This window comes from Fukomys damarensis, unplaced genomic scaffold (assembly GCF_012274545.1).
Source record: "Fukomys damarensis isolate Sample0158 unplaced genomic scaffold, DMR_v1.0_HiC HiC_scaffold_26, whole genome shotgun sequence".
Classification (NCBI taxonomy): Eukaryota; Metazoa; Chordata; class Mammalia; order Rodentia; family Bathyergidae; genus Fukomys; species Fukomys damarensis.
Genome location: NW_022900938.1, coordinates 8,396,053 through 8,413,727, shown reverse-complemented (window position 1 = coordinate 8,413,727; position 17,675 = coordinate 8,396,053). Strand labels below are relative to the sequence as shown.

Below are 17,675 nucleotides of genomic sequence, written 5' to 3'. Positions count from 1 at the left end.
CCCACAGACCCACTAGCATTTGTTATTGGCTGATTTCTTGATAGCAGCTATTCTTTCCAGAGTAAGGTGGAATCTCAGTGTTGTTTTCATCTGCATCTCTCGAATGACCATCTCTCAATGTTGAACATTTTTTTCATATATTTATTTGCTTTTACTTCTTCGTCTGAGAAATGTCTGTTCATTTCAGATGGCCATTTTTAAATCGTGGGGGATCTGGTTTTTTTGAGTTCTTTATATATTCTCTATAGTAGTCCTTTGTCTGAGGAGTAGCTGGTAAATATTTTTTCCCACATTGTAGGTTGTCTCTTAGCTCTATTGGTGATTTCTCTTGCACTACAAAAAATTTTTAATTCAATGAGATCCCAGTTGTTTTCTTCTTTATGCAAGTTCTTTTGCTGCTGAGGATTTCTTCATAAAGTCTTCTCCTATTCCAGTGTCTTCAAGAGTTCTACCTAATTTACTTTCCAGTAAGTTTAGTGTTTGTTTTGATATTTAGATCTTTAATCCACTTGGATTTTAGTTTAGTGCATGGTGAAAGATAGGGGTCTAGTTTTAATCTTTGACAAGTTGAAAGCCAGTTTTTCCAACACCATTTATTAAAGAGGCTATCTTTCCTCCAGTAAGGGGATGGTTGGCTCCTCTGTCAAGGATGAGGTAGCTGAGTATGTCTGGAGTTGTTTCTGCATCTTGTAATCTATTCCACTAATCCTTGGGTCTGTTTCTTTGCCAGTACCATTCTGTTTTTATCACAGTGGCTTTGTTGTATAGTTTCAAGCTGGTGATTGTAATACCCCCTGCCATGTCTCTGTTGCCATTCTAGGTCTCTTCTGCTTCCAAATGAATTTTTAAATTGTTTTCTCAAGTTCTGTGAAATATACTGTTGGGATTTCAATAGGTATTGCATTGAATCTGTAAGAAGTTTTGGAAGTATGTCCATTTTCACTATGTTGATTCTTCTTACCCAGAAGCAAGGGATATCTTTCAACTTTCTTATATCCTATCTTTTTTTTCAAAGTGCTGTAATTTTCAGTGTAGAGGTTTTTTATCTCCTTCATTAGATTGATTCCTAGATATTTCATTTTTTGGGATGTTATTGTGAAAGGAATTGTTTCCCTAATTTCTCTCTCAGTGAGTCTATTATTTGTGTACAAGAAGGCCATTGATTTTTGGAGTGTTGACTTTGTATCCTGCTACCCTACTGAATCTGTCAAGCAATCTTTTGGCAAAGTTTTTTGGATCTTCTATGTAGAGGATCCTATCATCAGCAAATAGTCACAGTTTAACTTCTTTCTTTCCTATCATTATTCCTTTTATTTCTTTCTCTTGTCTAATTGCTGTGGCTAATGTTTCTAGAACTATATTGTACAGGAGTGGTGACAGTGGACATCCTTGTTTTGTTCCTAATTTTAGCATGAAGGTTTTTAGTTTTTGACTATTTGGAATGATATTGGCTCTTGGTTTTTCATAGATAGCCTTTATCAGGTTGGGATAAGACCATATATTTCTTTTTTCTGTAGGGATTTTATCATGAATGGGTGTTGAATTTTGTCAAATTCTTTTTCTGCATCTATTGAGATGATCATATGGTTTTTGTCCTTATTTCTGTTAATACAGTGTATTACATTTATCAATTTAACATATGTTGAACCATCCTTGCATTGCTGGGATAAATCTGACTTGGTCAGGGTGTATAATCTTCTTGATGATCTTCTGTATTCTGTTTGTTAGTATCTTATTGAGGATTTTTGCATCTACGTTCATTAGGGAGATTGGCCTGTAATTCTCTTTTTTGGTTGGGTCTTTCCCTGGTTTTGGAATCAAAGTAATTACTCCCAGGAATGAATTTCAGAGTAGCTTCCCTTTCAATTTTATTGAAGAGTTTAAAGAGTAGTGGCAATAGTTCTTCTCTAAATGTCTTGTAGAATTCAGCAGTGAAGCCATCAGGACCTGGGCTTTTCTTTGTTGGTAATGTTTTAATTACATTTTTTGTTTCACTGAATGTAATTGGGGTGTTTAGACTTTTTATATCATCTTTGTTCAACTTTGGAAGTTCACATGTGTCTATCCATTTCTTCTGTATTTTCCATTTTATTAGAATGTTTTCAAAGTAGGTGTTGATGATCCTCTGGATTTCTGGTGGATCTGTTTTGACTTCATCTTTTTCATTCCTAATTGCATTAATTTGAACCTTTTCTTTCCTTTTTTTGATAAGGTTGCTTAAGGGTTTATTTTTATTTTTTTTGAAAATCCAACTTTGATTCATTTTTTGTATCATTCTTAGTCTCAATTGCGTTAATTTCTGCTCTGATCTTTATAATTTCCTCCCTTGTATAAGCTTTCAGTTTGTCTTGCTCTTCTTTTTCTAGGAGCTTAAGGTTATTTGAGCTCACTCTGTTTTCCTACTATGGGCATTTAATGCTATGAATTTCACTTGTAGAACTGCTTTCATTGTGTCCCATAGATTTCTGTATATTGTATTGGCATTATCATTTAGTTGTAGAAACGAATTTCTTTTTAAATTTCCTATGTGGCCCAATGATTGTTCATCAGGGTGTTATTTAATTTCCATGTGTCTGTGAAGTTCTTGTGGTTTCTTAAGACTGTTGATCACCAGTTTAATTGCACTGTGGTCAGATAATATACTAGGGATGACTTCAATTCTTTTGCATTTATTTAAGCATCTTCTATAAGCTAGCATGTGGTCTACTTTGGAGAATGACCATGTATAGCCAAAAAGAAATGTATATTCTAATTTTGTGGGACAGAACACTCTGTAGACATGTACTGAGTCTGTTTGTTCTAAGACTTGGTTCAGTTCTGTCATTTCGTTGTTGATCTTTTGTCTAGATGATTTGTCTATTTATGTCAGTGGAGTATTGAAGTCCCCTACTACAATTTTATTAGTGCTTATTTCATTTTTCTTATCCATCAATATTTGTTTTGTATAGTTGGGGGCATTAGTATTTGGTGCACACATTTATGATTGTCATTTCTCCATTGTTCCCTTTACAAGGATGTAGTGGCCTTGTCTCTCTTAACTAGTTTTGGTATGAAATCTATTCTGTCTACAAATAAGATAGCTACCCCTGCTTTTTTCCAGGCTCATGTTGCATGGAGAACTGTTTCTATCCTTTCACTCTGTCTTTGAATTTCTTTGCGAATTAAGTGGGTTTCTTGTATATAGCATATTGTTAGATTTTGCCAGCCTGTTTCTTTTGATGAATTGAAGCCATTAATATTGATAGGTTATAACTGTTATGTGTTAGCCTTTCACTGTCATGTTATTTTCCTGTTGTTGCTTCTTTTATTTTCCCTCCCTCCCTTTAATTTCTTGCCTTGCCTGGCATATTTGCTCTGTTGGCCCTTATGGAGTTGTGATCTTCATTTTCTCTTTCCAGGATAGTGTTTAGAAGTGTTTGTGGTCCGGTTTGTCCATGAAATTTCTCAGGTGTTCTTTCTCGTGGAGTTATCTTATTTCTCCATCTATTTTGAAAGATAGTTGTGCAGGATACATTAGTCTAGGTTGGAGGATGTTTTCTTTTAAGACCTGAAATTCCTCACTCCAGGCTCTGCTTGACTTGAGGGTGTTGAAAAGTCTGCTGTGGGGCAACCCATTTTCTGGTGTCCTGTTTCTCTTAGACAGAAGCTTTCTTTCTCTCAGTAAAATTTTCTACTCTTAAAAAAAAAATCTGCTACGATTCTGATGGGCTTTCCTTTGTACATGATTTCTTTTCTCTAACTGCTTGTAGTATTTTGTTCTTCTTTTGGGTTTCCTGGATCTTGATTGTTATGTCTAGGTGTAATTTTTTTTTTTATCATGGCTAGTTGGATTCCTAAATGCTTCACTTATCTGTTTGTCAAATTCTTTCCCTCTGGGAAGCTTTCTGTAATTAATTCTGTGAACAGTTTATGTCATTTGTGTTGTCTCCTGCTACTTCATGGATTCCTATCAGTCTTATATGCTTCTTTGCAGAATCTAAGAGTTGTTGGATTGATTTCTCATGGTCCCTTACTATTTTTAAGAGATCTCTCTTTTCAGGGGTCACTGACTGCAAAATCCCATCTTCTCTATATAAAATTCTATCATCAAATTCCTTCATCCTGCTGTAAATGCTTTCTGTAGAGTTTTTAATCTTCTGGATATCTGAATCTGTTTCATGGATTCCATTTCTTTCCTATGTTGGGCATTTATGGTTCCCATCATGGTCCTGAGCTCATCTATTTTTTATGTTTCTGTTCTAGAGTCTCTAGTCATGTCTTTCATTCTTCTTACCATCTCTGTAGTTATCTGGGAAATTATTTGTTTTGGGTTTTTCTACAGCCTATCTTTTTTTTTTTTTCTTCCTGTGCTGATCAGTTCAGGGTGTCCAGATGGTTGACTTTCAGACTTTTTCATTTCTCTCAGAGAAATCTGTTTGTGTCTTGTTTAAATGCCTTCTCATTTCTGTTTTTGTCATTGGTACCATCCTTGGTTTAATTCCTGGGTTAATACTTCGATCTTCCAGATACAGTTGGTCTTTAGGTTTTCAGTCTCTAATGTCTCTGAGACAAACTCATTCTCGTTATACCAGAGAGGATAACTGATTGTATCACTTGGGCTAATCAGTAACACAACAGCATCAAGCACAGCTTAGAAAATGACAGTTTGTGGTGGTTATTAATCTACCACCTTTAGCTGTGTGAATTAAATAAAAATCGAGGACCAGCCCAAAATATGTTTATAGTGAATAAACTCTTCAATATAGCAACTTACCCTTCAAGATGGGGATTCAGAAGGAGTCGGGGAAGAAGGGATATAAAGACAAAATAAATGTTAGAAGTGAGTCAGAGGACACAGAACAAAATGTACCCAAGAACAGAACTAACAGCAATAGGGAGGCTAGAGACTGTAATCACTTTATTATTTTTTTGCTTGATTTTTTATGTACTTTCTTTTAAAACTAACTGAAATTGAGAGAAGGAAAAAAAGGGAGAAGGAAGAAAAATTCAAATTAGGATAGGAACAGAAAAAGGGAGAGTAAGGGAGATCAAGGTGGAAGAGGGGGGGGAGAGTGGGAGAGGGGAGGAGAGGGTGAGGAGAGGAAGAGAAGGAAAAAATTTTAAGAAAAAATATTTTTAAATGATTAAAGTGAAAAATATTACTTTGAAAATACAAATAGAGGGCCTCCTTCAGGGTATGCCTTTATTGATACAATAGATAGTGTGGGTAGGAGTGGGCAGGTCTAAACTAATCAGCAAGCCAGCAGCTATCCCTGAGGTTCAGGCTGATTTCTGGCTGCAAGGCCCAAGTTGAGATCTCTATCCTCTTGCTAGGTTGAATTCTGCAAGATTCTACTGCAGGTTCCAGCCATCTTTCTCCTGAAATTAGACCAAGTTCTGACATGAGGTGCTGGTCCCTCTGACTTACCAACTATGGTGGTGTGGTGTGCCTTTATCACAGTTTCTTCACTTTTCATCTAGGAGCCTCAGAGAGGCCTTCTTTCTCTTATACACGGGGTCGGGGGGCATAAACACTGCTGTATTGGCACCCACGCAGCTGGGCTCCTCTGTGCTGCCAGGTCAAAGTGGTATGCCCACTGGAGTGTCAAACAGAGTCCGGGCTCCTCTGTGGCACCTGGTCAAAGCTGGAGTCTTGTTTCTTGATCCATTCTGCCAATCTTGTTTCTTTTGACTGGTGAATTGAGACCATTATTTACATTGATGGTTATAACTGAGATGTACTGGATTTAGCTCAGTGGTTCTACTGCCTGCTTCGCAAGTGTAAGGTCCAGAGTTCAATCCCCAGTTAAAAAAAAAAAAAAAAAAAAAAAACAGATGTATTGACTTATCCTGAAATTATTTTCCTGCTGTTGATTCCCTTTCTTTCCCCTCTGTTTAATTACTTGGCTTCCCTGGTGGATTTATTCTGTTGGGATACATGGAATTGCTATCTTCATTCTTTTCCCTTCAGAATTTTTTAGAGTGCTGATTTGGAGTTCATGAATCTCTGCATGTGTTCTGTATCATGATAGTATCTCCTTTCTCCATCCATTCTGAATCATAATTTTGTGAAGTATATCTATCTGGGTTGGAGATTGTTCTTTTAGGGCTTAAAAATACTTCAGGCTCTCCTTAAGAGTTTGAGTTGAAAAGTCTGCTGTAATTCTGATTTTTTTGTTTTTGGTACTGGACATTGAACTCGGGACCCCGTTGAGCTTGAGTGGTGAAACCACTGAGCTAAATCCCTAGCCCCTGATGGTTTTTCTTTATAGGTAATTTATTTTCTCTATAGCTTTTAATGTTCTGTTCTCATATCAAACTTTGGAATCTTGACTATTATATGCCCTGGTATAGTTTTTTTCTGATCATGGCTAACTGGAGCCTCACTTACCTGTATGTCAAATTCTTTTTCCATGCTTGGGAAACTTTCATTACTTTGGTGAAAGGGTTCTGTATGTCTTTTGTGCTACCTTCTGATTTCTCTTTGAATCTTTTTTTTTTCCGGTCTAGCAGCTGTTGGTTAACTTTTCAAGGTCCCCTCCCCCCTTTTTAAGGTACTGGGGCTTGAACTCAGGACTTGGTGCTTGGGAGGCAGGTGGCAGCACCACTGAGCTAAACCCCTGGCCCTCCCTTGCTATTTTTAGTAAGCCTTTCATTTGATGACCACTAACCTCAAACCTGTCTTCTAGATCTGATATTTTTTCCTCAACATTGGTTGATTCTGCGGCATATACATTCAATAGAATTTTTATCTCCTGGATAAGTTTAATCTATTTTATGGAATTTAGTTCTTTACTGTTGGGCATTCATAATTTTCATCACTTTCCTAAGTTCCTCTATTCATTTTTATCTGCATCTACTCTAAGATTCACTAACCTTGTCCTTCATTATGGTCATCCTCTCTTTGGTTGTGAAATTGAGTTGTCTTTTCCTAGAGTCTCTAGAGCTTTATTACTTCTGCTGCTTCCTTTTCAGAAAGTTTAGCTGGGTAGCTTTTGCCTCTTGGATTTGTCTTGGGAAAACTGGAGGTCTTAGGCTGCATCTTGCTTCCATGCCTTGTCGTTTTCTATTTATAAAATTTATTTTCTGCATTGATGCTTGTAAATTGCTTATGGGTAGATAGCTTTGTTACTAGTATGGAGACCTGCTTATTAACTACTTTTCAGAGATGTCCTCTAGGTGTAGCTGGCTTTTGGGTCTGTCCCAAGATCCCGCCTCTTCATTAGGGAGGAGAAGTTGCTATTTGGCCTAGGACCCAGTCTTTGGTTCTGGCCTACAGTACTATTATGAACCTCAGGCCATCTTGGTAAAAAAAGAACTGATCACAACTACGTCACCTTGGCTAAAGTTGTGCAAGCAATAATAAAATTATCAGGTATAGTCTAGTAAATGACAAGTAAATGGCAAGTTTTAATGTGTCACCTTAAGCTGTGGATAGTAGATTTATAATTATATAATAAAATCAGAAAATTATATACAGTAAATATCCCTTCAGTAGAGTGAATATACAAGGCATAAGAGGAAAAAAATGAAATAAAAGATTAGACGCAAAGCTGAAGGACAAAGGAAGATACTCATACTTTGGGAGACTGGTGAAGGTAGGAGGGAAAGAAGGAAAAGACAAAAACAAGGATTAAACAAAACCAGGTTTTTTAAAAGATGGGGGAATGGTGAGCTCCAGCAACACAGCTTCTCCAAGAGAAAGTGCCTGGAGCTTGGAAAAGCTCAGAGACCAAACTGAGTGATGGGCACAGGGAACCCAAGGCAATGGACAGAGAAGAAAATAGGATCCATCCCTACAGAAGAAATCACGCAGTGACACAGATGGAGACCTCAACGTGCAGTGCAATGTAGCCACACTATGGGTAGGCAGGGGGAGGTAGTGAAAATAAAATTGCTGTACCCTGAAAAACAAGAGACTGGACTTAGATCAGAAGAATTTGTAAGCGGAAACAGCAGCAAGACCACGAGGCATTGCTTCCCGAGTGGCCCTCCCCAGAGTCAACATTTGGTGAGTGAAGGGGAACAGTCTCTCCACATAGTCACAGAAATAGAGCAGGTGGGGTCACCATCTTATTTCAAAAAGCCTGGGGCTTGCACCCCAAAGTGGAGGAGGGAAGATCTCCCTTACAGTAGTCTACAGGCTGCTGGACAGCAGATTGAGAGAAACACTGCTGAGAAGAGGTGACTGGGACAACCCAGACTAGCCCTAGCCACCAAAGACTGTTTTTTGATCAGACGCATGGGACAGGCAAGCACTTTGGCTGGCATTGGGAAGGGGACACTCCTGCCCTGCAACAGGCAGCAGGCAAACAACCTTAAACAGCCACAGGACAAGGGCACCTCTCCCCCAATACAACTGGTACATGGAACTAATCCGTGGAGTGGAACTGAGGAAGCAGCAGGGTCCAGGAAGGACCAACCCGGAAGCAGCCTTGGCCTGGCTCCACCAGAGGGTATCAAAACAGCTAAGAGAGCAGCGTGAAGATGGCCTCAGTGGGGACACATGTGCCTGGGTGATCTCTCAAAAGTTGCTAGCTAAAGAATGGCCACAGCTCCCACATTTGGAGGCCAAATCAACCTCATACTCAGTTTCAACTGCAGTTTTGGGCTCTGTCAGCGTTACTAACAGAACTGTGAATACCAGAGGAACTTTATTTTCCTTTTTCATTTTGTGTTATGTGTGGTTGTCTTGGTTTTTTTACCTTGATTTTTTTGTGCTGTTCTATTCATCTTTCCTCTCTTTTCCCAGCTATCTATTTTGCTTTTATATTTTCATGTGAGTGAAAATTGTCTCTTCTCTGGTTCACCTCAATAGTTTTTTGCTTTCTCCCCCACTTTCTCTCCTGCATTTCTCTACAATCTCCCAAAGCTTAAGTGTTCATCCTGTGCACTTCAGCCTCGCTTCTACTGTATTTCTTTTATCTGTTTTACCCCATCCTCTTAAATTTCCCCCCATAGGGTAAAAATCACTCTACTAAGGAGAAATTCATTGCATACAAGTGGCTGATTTATGTTGGATTTTGTTATAAAACAGTATAACTTGCCTATATGGTCAAAGGTACCAAACCAACAGTTACCACAGTTTGTCAGCTGCTAGGATGTGCTTGATGTTATTGCTAACTATTACTTTTGTCAAAATGGTTATACCTGTTGTAATCAGTTGTTCTCCTTTATATGACAACACTGTGATTATCCGGGGTCATAACCATCACCACAGTCCAGTACCAAAGGACTGGGTGTGAGCTAGATAGCAATCTTGCACACTTAAAGTGGGAACCACCTATCCCAAGAAGACATCTCTGAGGAAAAGACATTCCCTAGAGAAACTTCAATATAACTGATAAAGCGACATACCATACGAACTCTACAAGCGACAACTCACAAAACAAAATATAAAAACTAGGAAATGACACGGTGCAGAAGCAAAACACAACCCCGGATCTCCAGCCTACCAGAGGTAGGTCCAGGGAAGTGAGATAGAGGAAATCAGAAGCCACCTACTGGAACTTTCTGAATTGATAACCACAGAGGTGAAAAAAAAAAAAACAAAATAAAACAAAAATAAAAAAACAATATTCACACTCATGAAAAAGCAACAATCAAGAAAAAAAGCCAAGAGAATAAAGAAGAAAAGGTCTGTGATTTCAAGCTTGTAGTTATCTTCGGGGCTCTACAGTTTTGTGGTCATTTCCAATTAGAGCATGTCTTCACTGTCTCTGGTGGACCAAGGAGTCAGACAGAGCCCAGATCCATACTGGATGCTTGGACTGAAGACACTCAACAGATGTAGTTTACAGCATCCACTGCTCCATTCCACAGGTGTGTTTCTCTGTGGAGGCCTCTGATGTCCGCCCCCACCTTCATTGTATCTCTTTAGATTTGAGCCTCCTCTCTCACCAGGAGTCAGGGAGGTAGTGGTGCTTGCCCCTTCTTTATTCAGCATTGAGGTATGTTTCTTCACTTTCCCTGTGGGTTCCAGCTCTTCCTTCAGATTCTTCTTGGGTCCTGGGGATTTAACTTCCTCCTCCTGTTCTTCTCCAAATTGTTATATTCCACTGTCTGGATTCAGAGTCCAAGAGGCTGACCCCCTGCTGCTTACTACACCACACTCTTGATGAATCCACATTGCATTTTAAATGTTCTTTGTATCTTTTGAGTAATACTTTATCAGTTTTTATAACATTCTCTTCCAGCCTGACTCTCTTCTTGACAATTACAAAGAGCAGTTTTTTTTGACGTCACTGTCATATATAGGTTTTCTCCTGTTTTCTTTTAGGAATGTTACAGCTTTGTGTATATTTAGATCTATAAACCATTTTGAATTTTTTGAAGGCTGTAATATGTCTAGGGTTTCCTTTATAATGAAAAAACTGTTTCTCCCTTGTATTTCCTTGGCCAAAACTATTTACTCTGTGTGTGGGGGTCTGGATCTATTTATGTGGTTCTGGGGATTGAACCCAGGGCTTTCACCCTGAGCTACATTCCCAGACCTGGTTATCTATTTATAAATAGGGTCTGCTCAGTTAGTAAATTGCCTGTTCTGGGCTTGAAGTTAGTAATCCTCCTGCCTCAGCTTTTTAAGAGTGCTGGGATGTCACTCTGCTGCCTGGATCTTACCTTTAAAGTCTAATCACTTCTGCTTTTTAAAATGGAATCTTTAGTCCATTTTCTATAAAACATTTTATGTGGAAGTAGGTCACCTTAACTGTCCCCTATTTTTCTTTTCCCTATAATTCCTCCTTTCCTAAGAGTTAAATGTATCAAAACCTCGTTTTCCAGTCACAATTGCATTATCCTTTTAATAAGGATAATATTCAATCTTTAAAATAGCCCTGATTTTCAAATCGGATAAATCTACGGGCTCATGTTCAAATTCCTGTCTGTCTTTTGGAATATCCATTAGCCCACAGAATGAACTACTTTCATTCTCCATCTTATAATTCCGATTTCTCTATTTGTTCACTATTCATGATCATTTTCCCTTGTATCCCTGAATATATTTAACTAAAGTTCTTTTAACTATCAAATGCTAAATCATCTTGGGGTCCATTGTTAATGGCTGTCTTTTCTTGATTGTGGTCACATTTTCCTGCTTCTCTGTATGACCAGGAATTGTTTACTGTGTGAGGTACACTGATTATTCCTTGTGTGAAGTCTGGATTGTATCATCTTTGTCTTACATATTACTGAGTTCTAGTCTAAGAGTGGGAGTACTTGAATTTAATCCAGTCTAGTCAATGGCAAGCTGCCTGTTTTTAAAATGAAGTACCTACTTATTTATATAGTTTGTGGCTTTGTACTGTACTACCAGAAATCAACAGTTGTGACACTGTACGTGCCTCAGTCCATTCAGGCTATTACAAAATACCATGGGCTGGGTACTTATAACAGAAATGTATTTTTCAGTTCCAGAGCCTGGAAGTCCACTTAGTCGAAACACCAGCAGAATCAGTGTCTGTTGAGGGCCCATTCCTAGTTCATAGCACCTTCTTGCTGTGTCCTCATGTGGCAGTGAGGATGAGGGAGCTGTCTGGGATCTCTTCTCTAAGGGCACTAAAATGCTAAGAGGCCCCATTTCCAAATGTCATCACACTGGGGTTAGGTTTCACCCTGGGAATTTGGCAAAGGACGGGGATAAGCATTTGATCTATAGCAAAATGGCTCACAAACCGAAGCCATATACTTTCTAGCTCTTAAGAAAACATTTGCCAATTCCCTGTATTGGGGTATTCTCCTACTTCAGAGGAGAATTTCCCAAGTAGTAGTTAATGCCTATGTGTTCATAAGGTCTCTCCACTTGAACACTAAGGTATGCAACTCCAAGGATTTTTAGTACTATGTAACTTCTGGGCTCACTGTTCCACTCGAGGTCCCAGAGCAGGAAATCTTTTGCTAGGTCTTAGTGGTCTTTATCCTTGGTGATCCCTCATGCAAATTTCTGCCTAGCTCCCCTGGCTCTGTCCTTAAACTCTTGTCTTCTAAATCCCAGTTATTCAGTAGTCCAACTGATAACTGCTTAACAGAATTTCAGCCCATCTTGGGCCTGGCCTCTCTGTGAGAATGCTAGAGGATACCAAGCAAAACTGCCCGGGATGCTCAACTGTGTGGGATTTAACATCTTCTATCTCCTCTCTCAGGGATCACAATACTGGGTTGCTGATGACTAAAAATACCAGCTCATGTGTATTTTCTCCAGGTTTAAAGTTGTTTTGGAGAACACACAAATCTGGCACTAGTCAATCAGAAAAAGCTGCTTATACAAAACCAAAGATCCTAGATAACACAGGCAATTCTGTGATTCTCCTCACAGACTTATGAGACTCACTGTGATATTTTGTATGTTAATTGTGTCCAATTCTTAACCATCCCTCATAGCACAAAGCAGATACACATGGAAGTACATGTTCGGGATGCACAACAGAGAATCTCCATTGTCAAGCAGCTTACTGTAGGAATAAATTTGATATGCTTGTTTGTCTTGACAACGCAGATCAGGGTCAGCAAACATTTTCTGTAAACGGCCAGATAGAAAATATCTTAGTTTGTGGGCCACAGTCTGTTACAACTATTCAATTCTGCCACTCTTGACCACACATAGAAAATGGTTGTGTTCTAAATAGGTGGCTGGAATATCGTCCAAAAGCTATTGTTCACATGAATAGATAAACCTAGACAGTAAAAGTTTAAGAGCTTTTGTTTGGCACCTGGGATTGAACTCAGGACCTTGTGCCTGCAAGGCAAGGCAGGTGACAGCACCACTGAGCTAAATCCCCAGTCCTCCTGTTTTTTAAAATGGGGTTTTTTATTGGGTGGTTTCTCCTCACTTGGTAAAGTTGTATTATTTCACATTTCCAAGTGACCAGAGTAAAAAGAACTTAGTGTGTCTACATCACTGACTCGTACATTATTTTGCATTCTACGACTTCACTGTGCAAACTCCCTTCTCTTGACAGGCAAACACCGATGGAGAGTGAAAGGAACACTGACCACTGAATCGGGGGAGAGGACAAGTGCTGGGCAGCACCGTGCAGCTGGGCCTGCACTGCTTTCCACTGATGGTGCTGGCTCAGCCTCCACTACTGCTCTCCTTCACTCACCACTCTTCATAACATGGGCTGCGTGAAATCAAAGCAAACTTTCCCATTTTCTACCAACTTGGAGACCGACAGGCAGTGTGGGAGTGAAGAAAGCTTTATGCCAGAAGAGAGGTTACGCAGACGGTCTTCTCCATGTAAAGCCCAAGGGGACACGAAGGCACAGCCAGGGGTCAGCACCGCCGTCACGGAGTATGCAGACTGCCTGTCCTGGGAGATTCTGCACGATGCCTTGCAGCAGTGGGCACGCAACAACATCAAGTACCATGACATCCCCTACATTGAGAGCGAGGGCCCCTGAGCCCACAGGGTGCGGCACTTTGCTGAGCTGCAGTCAGTCGGTGCGAGTATAAATACACGAACCAAAAGCAAAACCGTGTCAGTGCATGGAAAAACATGTATGGTCATGTTCCTAGCGCAGGAAAAGCTCAGATGAAGTAAGCAGCTCTGTGTCATGGCTGTGTGGGTCTGCTTGCTCCTGGATCTAGTTGTGGAAGGGCTGCATGGGGGACCTGTGGCACCCAGTACGCAGATGTATGTCGCACCTCTTTCATCCAACACAGTAAAGAAAACACTGAGGGATAAAAAGCTGTAAGTTAAAAAACTTAACAAAATTAAATTCTGTTAATGTCCACCCCCGCAAAAAAAAAAAAAAAAAAAAAAAAAAAAAAAAAAATTCCCAGACAGGAAAACTTTTGTTTGTTTTCTTCTCAAAATGCCTTGGCAAGAGAAAGGCACTCACAGCACAGTGATAAGCAGTGGGATTTGAAAGCCACATGTCCAGAAGAGGGCCCACCAGGAACCTCAGTGCCCTAAGGAGCAGCAGCTGTTATATGGCTGACTCATACTTTGCATGTATAGTCCAACCTTGGATTGTGAGCAACCTCCATGAGTGCTCCAAAAGACAAGCAGACATTCTCAGCAATTTTAACTTGATAAGCGATTTGTTGCAATATGAGTAGTACATCAGGCTGAATGTCACATGATCACAACCGGTTTTCTCTCTCACTGCTTTGACATACAAGTGTTTTGGTTTGGGAGTGGAACAAATTCTTACTGTACAACCACCTTAAAAAGATACAATTAAGGTGCCAGGAATTTAGCTCAGCAGTTCTAGCACCTGCCTCGCAAGCACAAGGACCAAGTAAAAAGAGATACAATTAAGAACCCACCAGGGCTGGGGATTTAGCTCAGTGGTTCCACTGCCTGCCTTGCAAGTGCAAGGACCCGAGTTCAATCCCTAGTACCCACCCCCCCAAAACACTAACAATTGCTTTTTAGGGTAAAAAAATCCAATAAATCTCAATAGCAGAAGCCTACCCTGCAAGGTAGAATACAGAAGCTAGTGTTACCGTGCAGTGGATCGAACACTTTCCTGGCTGAGGTGCTGCTGGGAGTCGGGCCACTGGTTCCAGGTGGTTCACTAACCATGGGGCCATCACCATCCAGTTCAGAGGTGAGCACCTCCAGCTGTGTCACACAGGGCAGAGCACTTCTCCAGGGGAAGCCATGGGTATTGCTTCTAGGTGTAGCACGTGCCCACAGGGCATTTTGTGCTGTATACTATATTCTCAAAGTAAGCTTTTGAAAAGTTACAGTACACTTTTTAAAAAGGATTAAGTAGTATTTGTAGATCAAAGATAAAAACAGGATTCTAAGTTAGAATCATCCTTTTCATCAAGATTTGCTGACTGAGAACTATTTAAGCCCCTATGTGTTAGATCCTTTTACTCAGATGTAGTGCACCAATGTCACTGGAAATCTTAGGTAAAAGAGGGTTTCTGGCCTTGTAAGCAACAGAAAAACTACCTCTACTTTTACCAAAACTTTGAAACCCACAATGAAAAGATACATGAAATGAGTGGTGTGTGCACCTGCAGTTGCTTTTGGACACCTAACCATTCAGCTTTAATGTCACCTTGCCCATGATTGACTGTTCTACTGTATTTATAGCCTATATAATAAGAGAACCTCTCCTGTTCACATGAGGATCTAAAGGCATTAGGCTAAGGGCAGAGTTTCCTGAAGTGTAAGACATTTACAGCTCATTAAGTGTTTATACTGATGACTTAGATAAAAGCCTAGATATTTTTTTTTCATTTTCCATCACAAATCAGGATACTTTTGCTGCAAGGCCGTTTGCCATTTATAAGACAGTTAAGTATATAAAATAATACATATTTCAGTGAGAACATAAAGCAGCACATCACAAAATTTTCAGCTAGAAATATGACGAGTGGGTTCTGGTTATATAGTAGTTTAACTTCAGAATCCTTGTGCCCTGCTGCCCCCATTTCCCAAAGGAGTATCAGAAAACCTTTCAGAACCGTCTGTAGACCCCTCAACCCTAACACGAGCAATCCGATGGCCAAGCAGCACCCCCTGAACGAGGAACCGTGAGGCGCACAGAACTGGTGCGGCGAGGGGGTAAACCATGTGGGGGAAGAGTAAAATCTCACACGTGTGACAGTTACCAGGGTACAGTTCGGCCTCAATGGCAGTAAGAACATCTCTGATAACTAGCTTTCCTGAAAAAGGAGCACGAAAGGAGCCCTATACAACGGGATGCTGCAAGAGCCACTGACACTGGAAAGGGAAAGTCCTGCAGCACTAAGGTCAGGACAGGAGCCTCTCCTGGCGCAAGCAGCTCAGGTGGAGCTAGGAAAAGCCCTCAGCGGAAATAAACGAGCTGTGGCCTCTCCCACGCTGCCACCTTTCAGTTCCAGGCCTTAGGTCCTAGGATTCTCAGCTTTTTGTTGCCTTATCAGTTTGCAAACCGCCTCTGGCTATTAGCACAAATTTGAAGGAGACAAAAATTACCATCAGTTTAGTCCCAAAGGAACTGGTGTCACGCTGCCTTGGTATTAAGAATCAACACAGAGAGCACGATACATCCTCCCATGTAGTACTGGCACTTCATGAGATGACGTGAAGTACACGCTGGTACTGCAGTTTCAGAAATCAAAAGTTAAGAGACACATTATAAGTAATGTCGGGGAACAGTAGTTTACAAGCAAAGTTCTAAATACATGGTTTAATCGAAATGCCCTCGCTCTGTCTGAATGCCCAAATGAGCCGTGAGCACTGCTCAGGAGTGCCACCTGTCTTAATCTACAAAACTCAGCTTTTGTTAGCAAATCCTCCTTCTTGTAACAGCCAGCTGTGGGGTGGTATATTTTTCCAAATATTTTTGTGTAAACATTTCTGTAAATACAATAAAGTCATTATAATTAGCTATGAGTTAATTACTTGATGCAAAAACTTTCAACATTGTATGAGTCAACATTTGTGTTAATTTCTTGAATTATTTTGGTCCAGTTTGATTTTGTAAGTATAAGTGTAAACATGTCATAGCATCTTTACTCCAAATTTGTGCCTGAATTTTCTGAAGAACATTTAAGCAGTGTCTCCGCTCTGCACCTGTGAGGAGGATGCGGGCCATCACCTCTGATGTCCTTTCATTCCTGCTGGATTTTTGTTCTTATATATGGAAGAGGTCTCCGTTTCTGAGGGGTGGGTGGAGCTACTGTAAGAAGTTACAGATAAACAGTACATAGAAATTATTCTTACCCAGAACTTTAAGATCCTTAGCCAGGGACAACATGCAGCTTCTTTCGTACCTTAAAGAACACTTGTCAGCAGTACCAATTATTGAAGGCATTTTAAACTGTTAACTTTTTTAAATTACAAAAAGCAGAGTGTGTCTTAGAGACTGGAGTTCTTCAATCCCCACTAGCTGATAATCCCAAGTTGCAAGAAATGATGTTTTCTCACCACAAGGGCACACTGATCTCCTCAGGGAGGGCCAAGCCTGATATGTGTTGTAGAGATGTTCTCATAGATGCATCCGTCTTTGCCCATGATTTCTCAGGATTATAAAAGAACTCAAAAGTTACTTCAAAATATATCCAAATAAAGCAAAGTCTATGAAGCATTTACACAGCATCCTCCCCCCAAATCCAAGATCTTTTTTATGATCTGTACCTGAGTCTGTATTTAGCTTTCAGTAGTGGTTTATATGTTGGTTAAACAAAATTCCTATTTCAATTAGATAGAACTACTTAAGAATGTCCAGAAACATCAGGGTTTCCCCGTTTTTCTGACAGGGATGGGACAGTCAAGACTTCAGGCTTTGCAGGTCACCCACGTCCTGTTGCCAATACTCACTCCAGCCAGACAACACATAAGCAGATGGTGCACCTATGTTCCCATAAAGTAATTTATGGACAGTGATATTTGAGCTATTACAATTTTCACACATCATGATGTATTAGTCTTGATTTCTTTCCCAACCACTTAAAAATAGAAAACCATTTCTAGTTTGCAGGCTAGATAAAAACAGACAGCAGGCCAGGTTTGGCCCATGTGCTATACTTTTGCCAACCCTTGCTCCAAACTGCAGTATTTTGAAAGAACAGTCAGTTCAAAGAATCAAATCATTGCTTCCCAGTGGTTTAAAATAATTATCCAACTCTTCATCAGTCACTTCTTTTAGGGCAGCTGGTTTCCACACTGGACTCTGGTCTTTATCAATTAAAACTGTAAAAAAGAAGACACAGTTGTCAAAAGAAGATACAGATGATAGGGCATCTCTTTCTG

The 17,675-nt window shown here is 40.0% G+C and overlaps 2 protein-coding genes across 3 annotated transcripts in view; one reads left to right on the top strand and one right to left on the bottom strand.

Annotated features, from left to right (window-relative positions):
- Nucleotides 1-13,651, top strand: part of CUNH2orf88 (chromosome unknown C2orf88 homolog) — a 66,097-nt gene extending 52,446 nt beyond the window's left edge. For both annotated transcript variants that reach the window (XM_010636856.3, XM_010636855.3), the window contains exon 2: nucleotides 12,936-13,651. In XM_010636856.3, coding sequence (XP_010635158.1) covers nucleotides 13,093-13,377 — 285 coding nt within the window. In that variant the 5' untranslated portion in view covers nucleotides 12,936-13,092 and the 3' untranslated portion in view covers nucleotides 13,378-13,651. The remainder of the gene's footprint in view (nucleotides 1-12,935) is intronic.
- A 2,909-nt stretch (nucleotides 13,652-16,560) lies between these two features.
- Nucleotides 16,561-17,675, bottom strand: part of Hibch (3-hydroxyisobutyryl-CoA hydrolase) — a 47,636-nt gene continuing 46,521 nt past the window's right edge. The window contains exon 14 of the mRNA XM_033756395.1: nucleotides 16,561-17,615. Coding sequence (XP_033612286.1) covers nucleotides 17,500-17,615 — 116 coding nt within the window. The 3' untranslated portion in view covers nucleotides 16,561-17,499. The remainder of the gene's footprint in view (nucleotides 17,616-17,675) is intronic.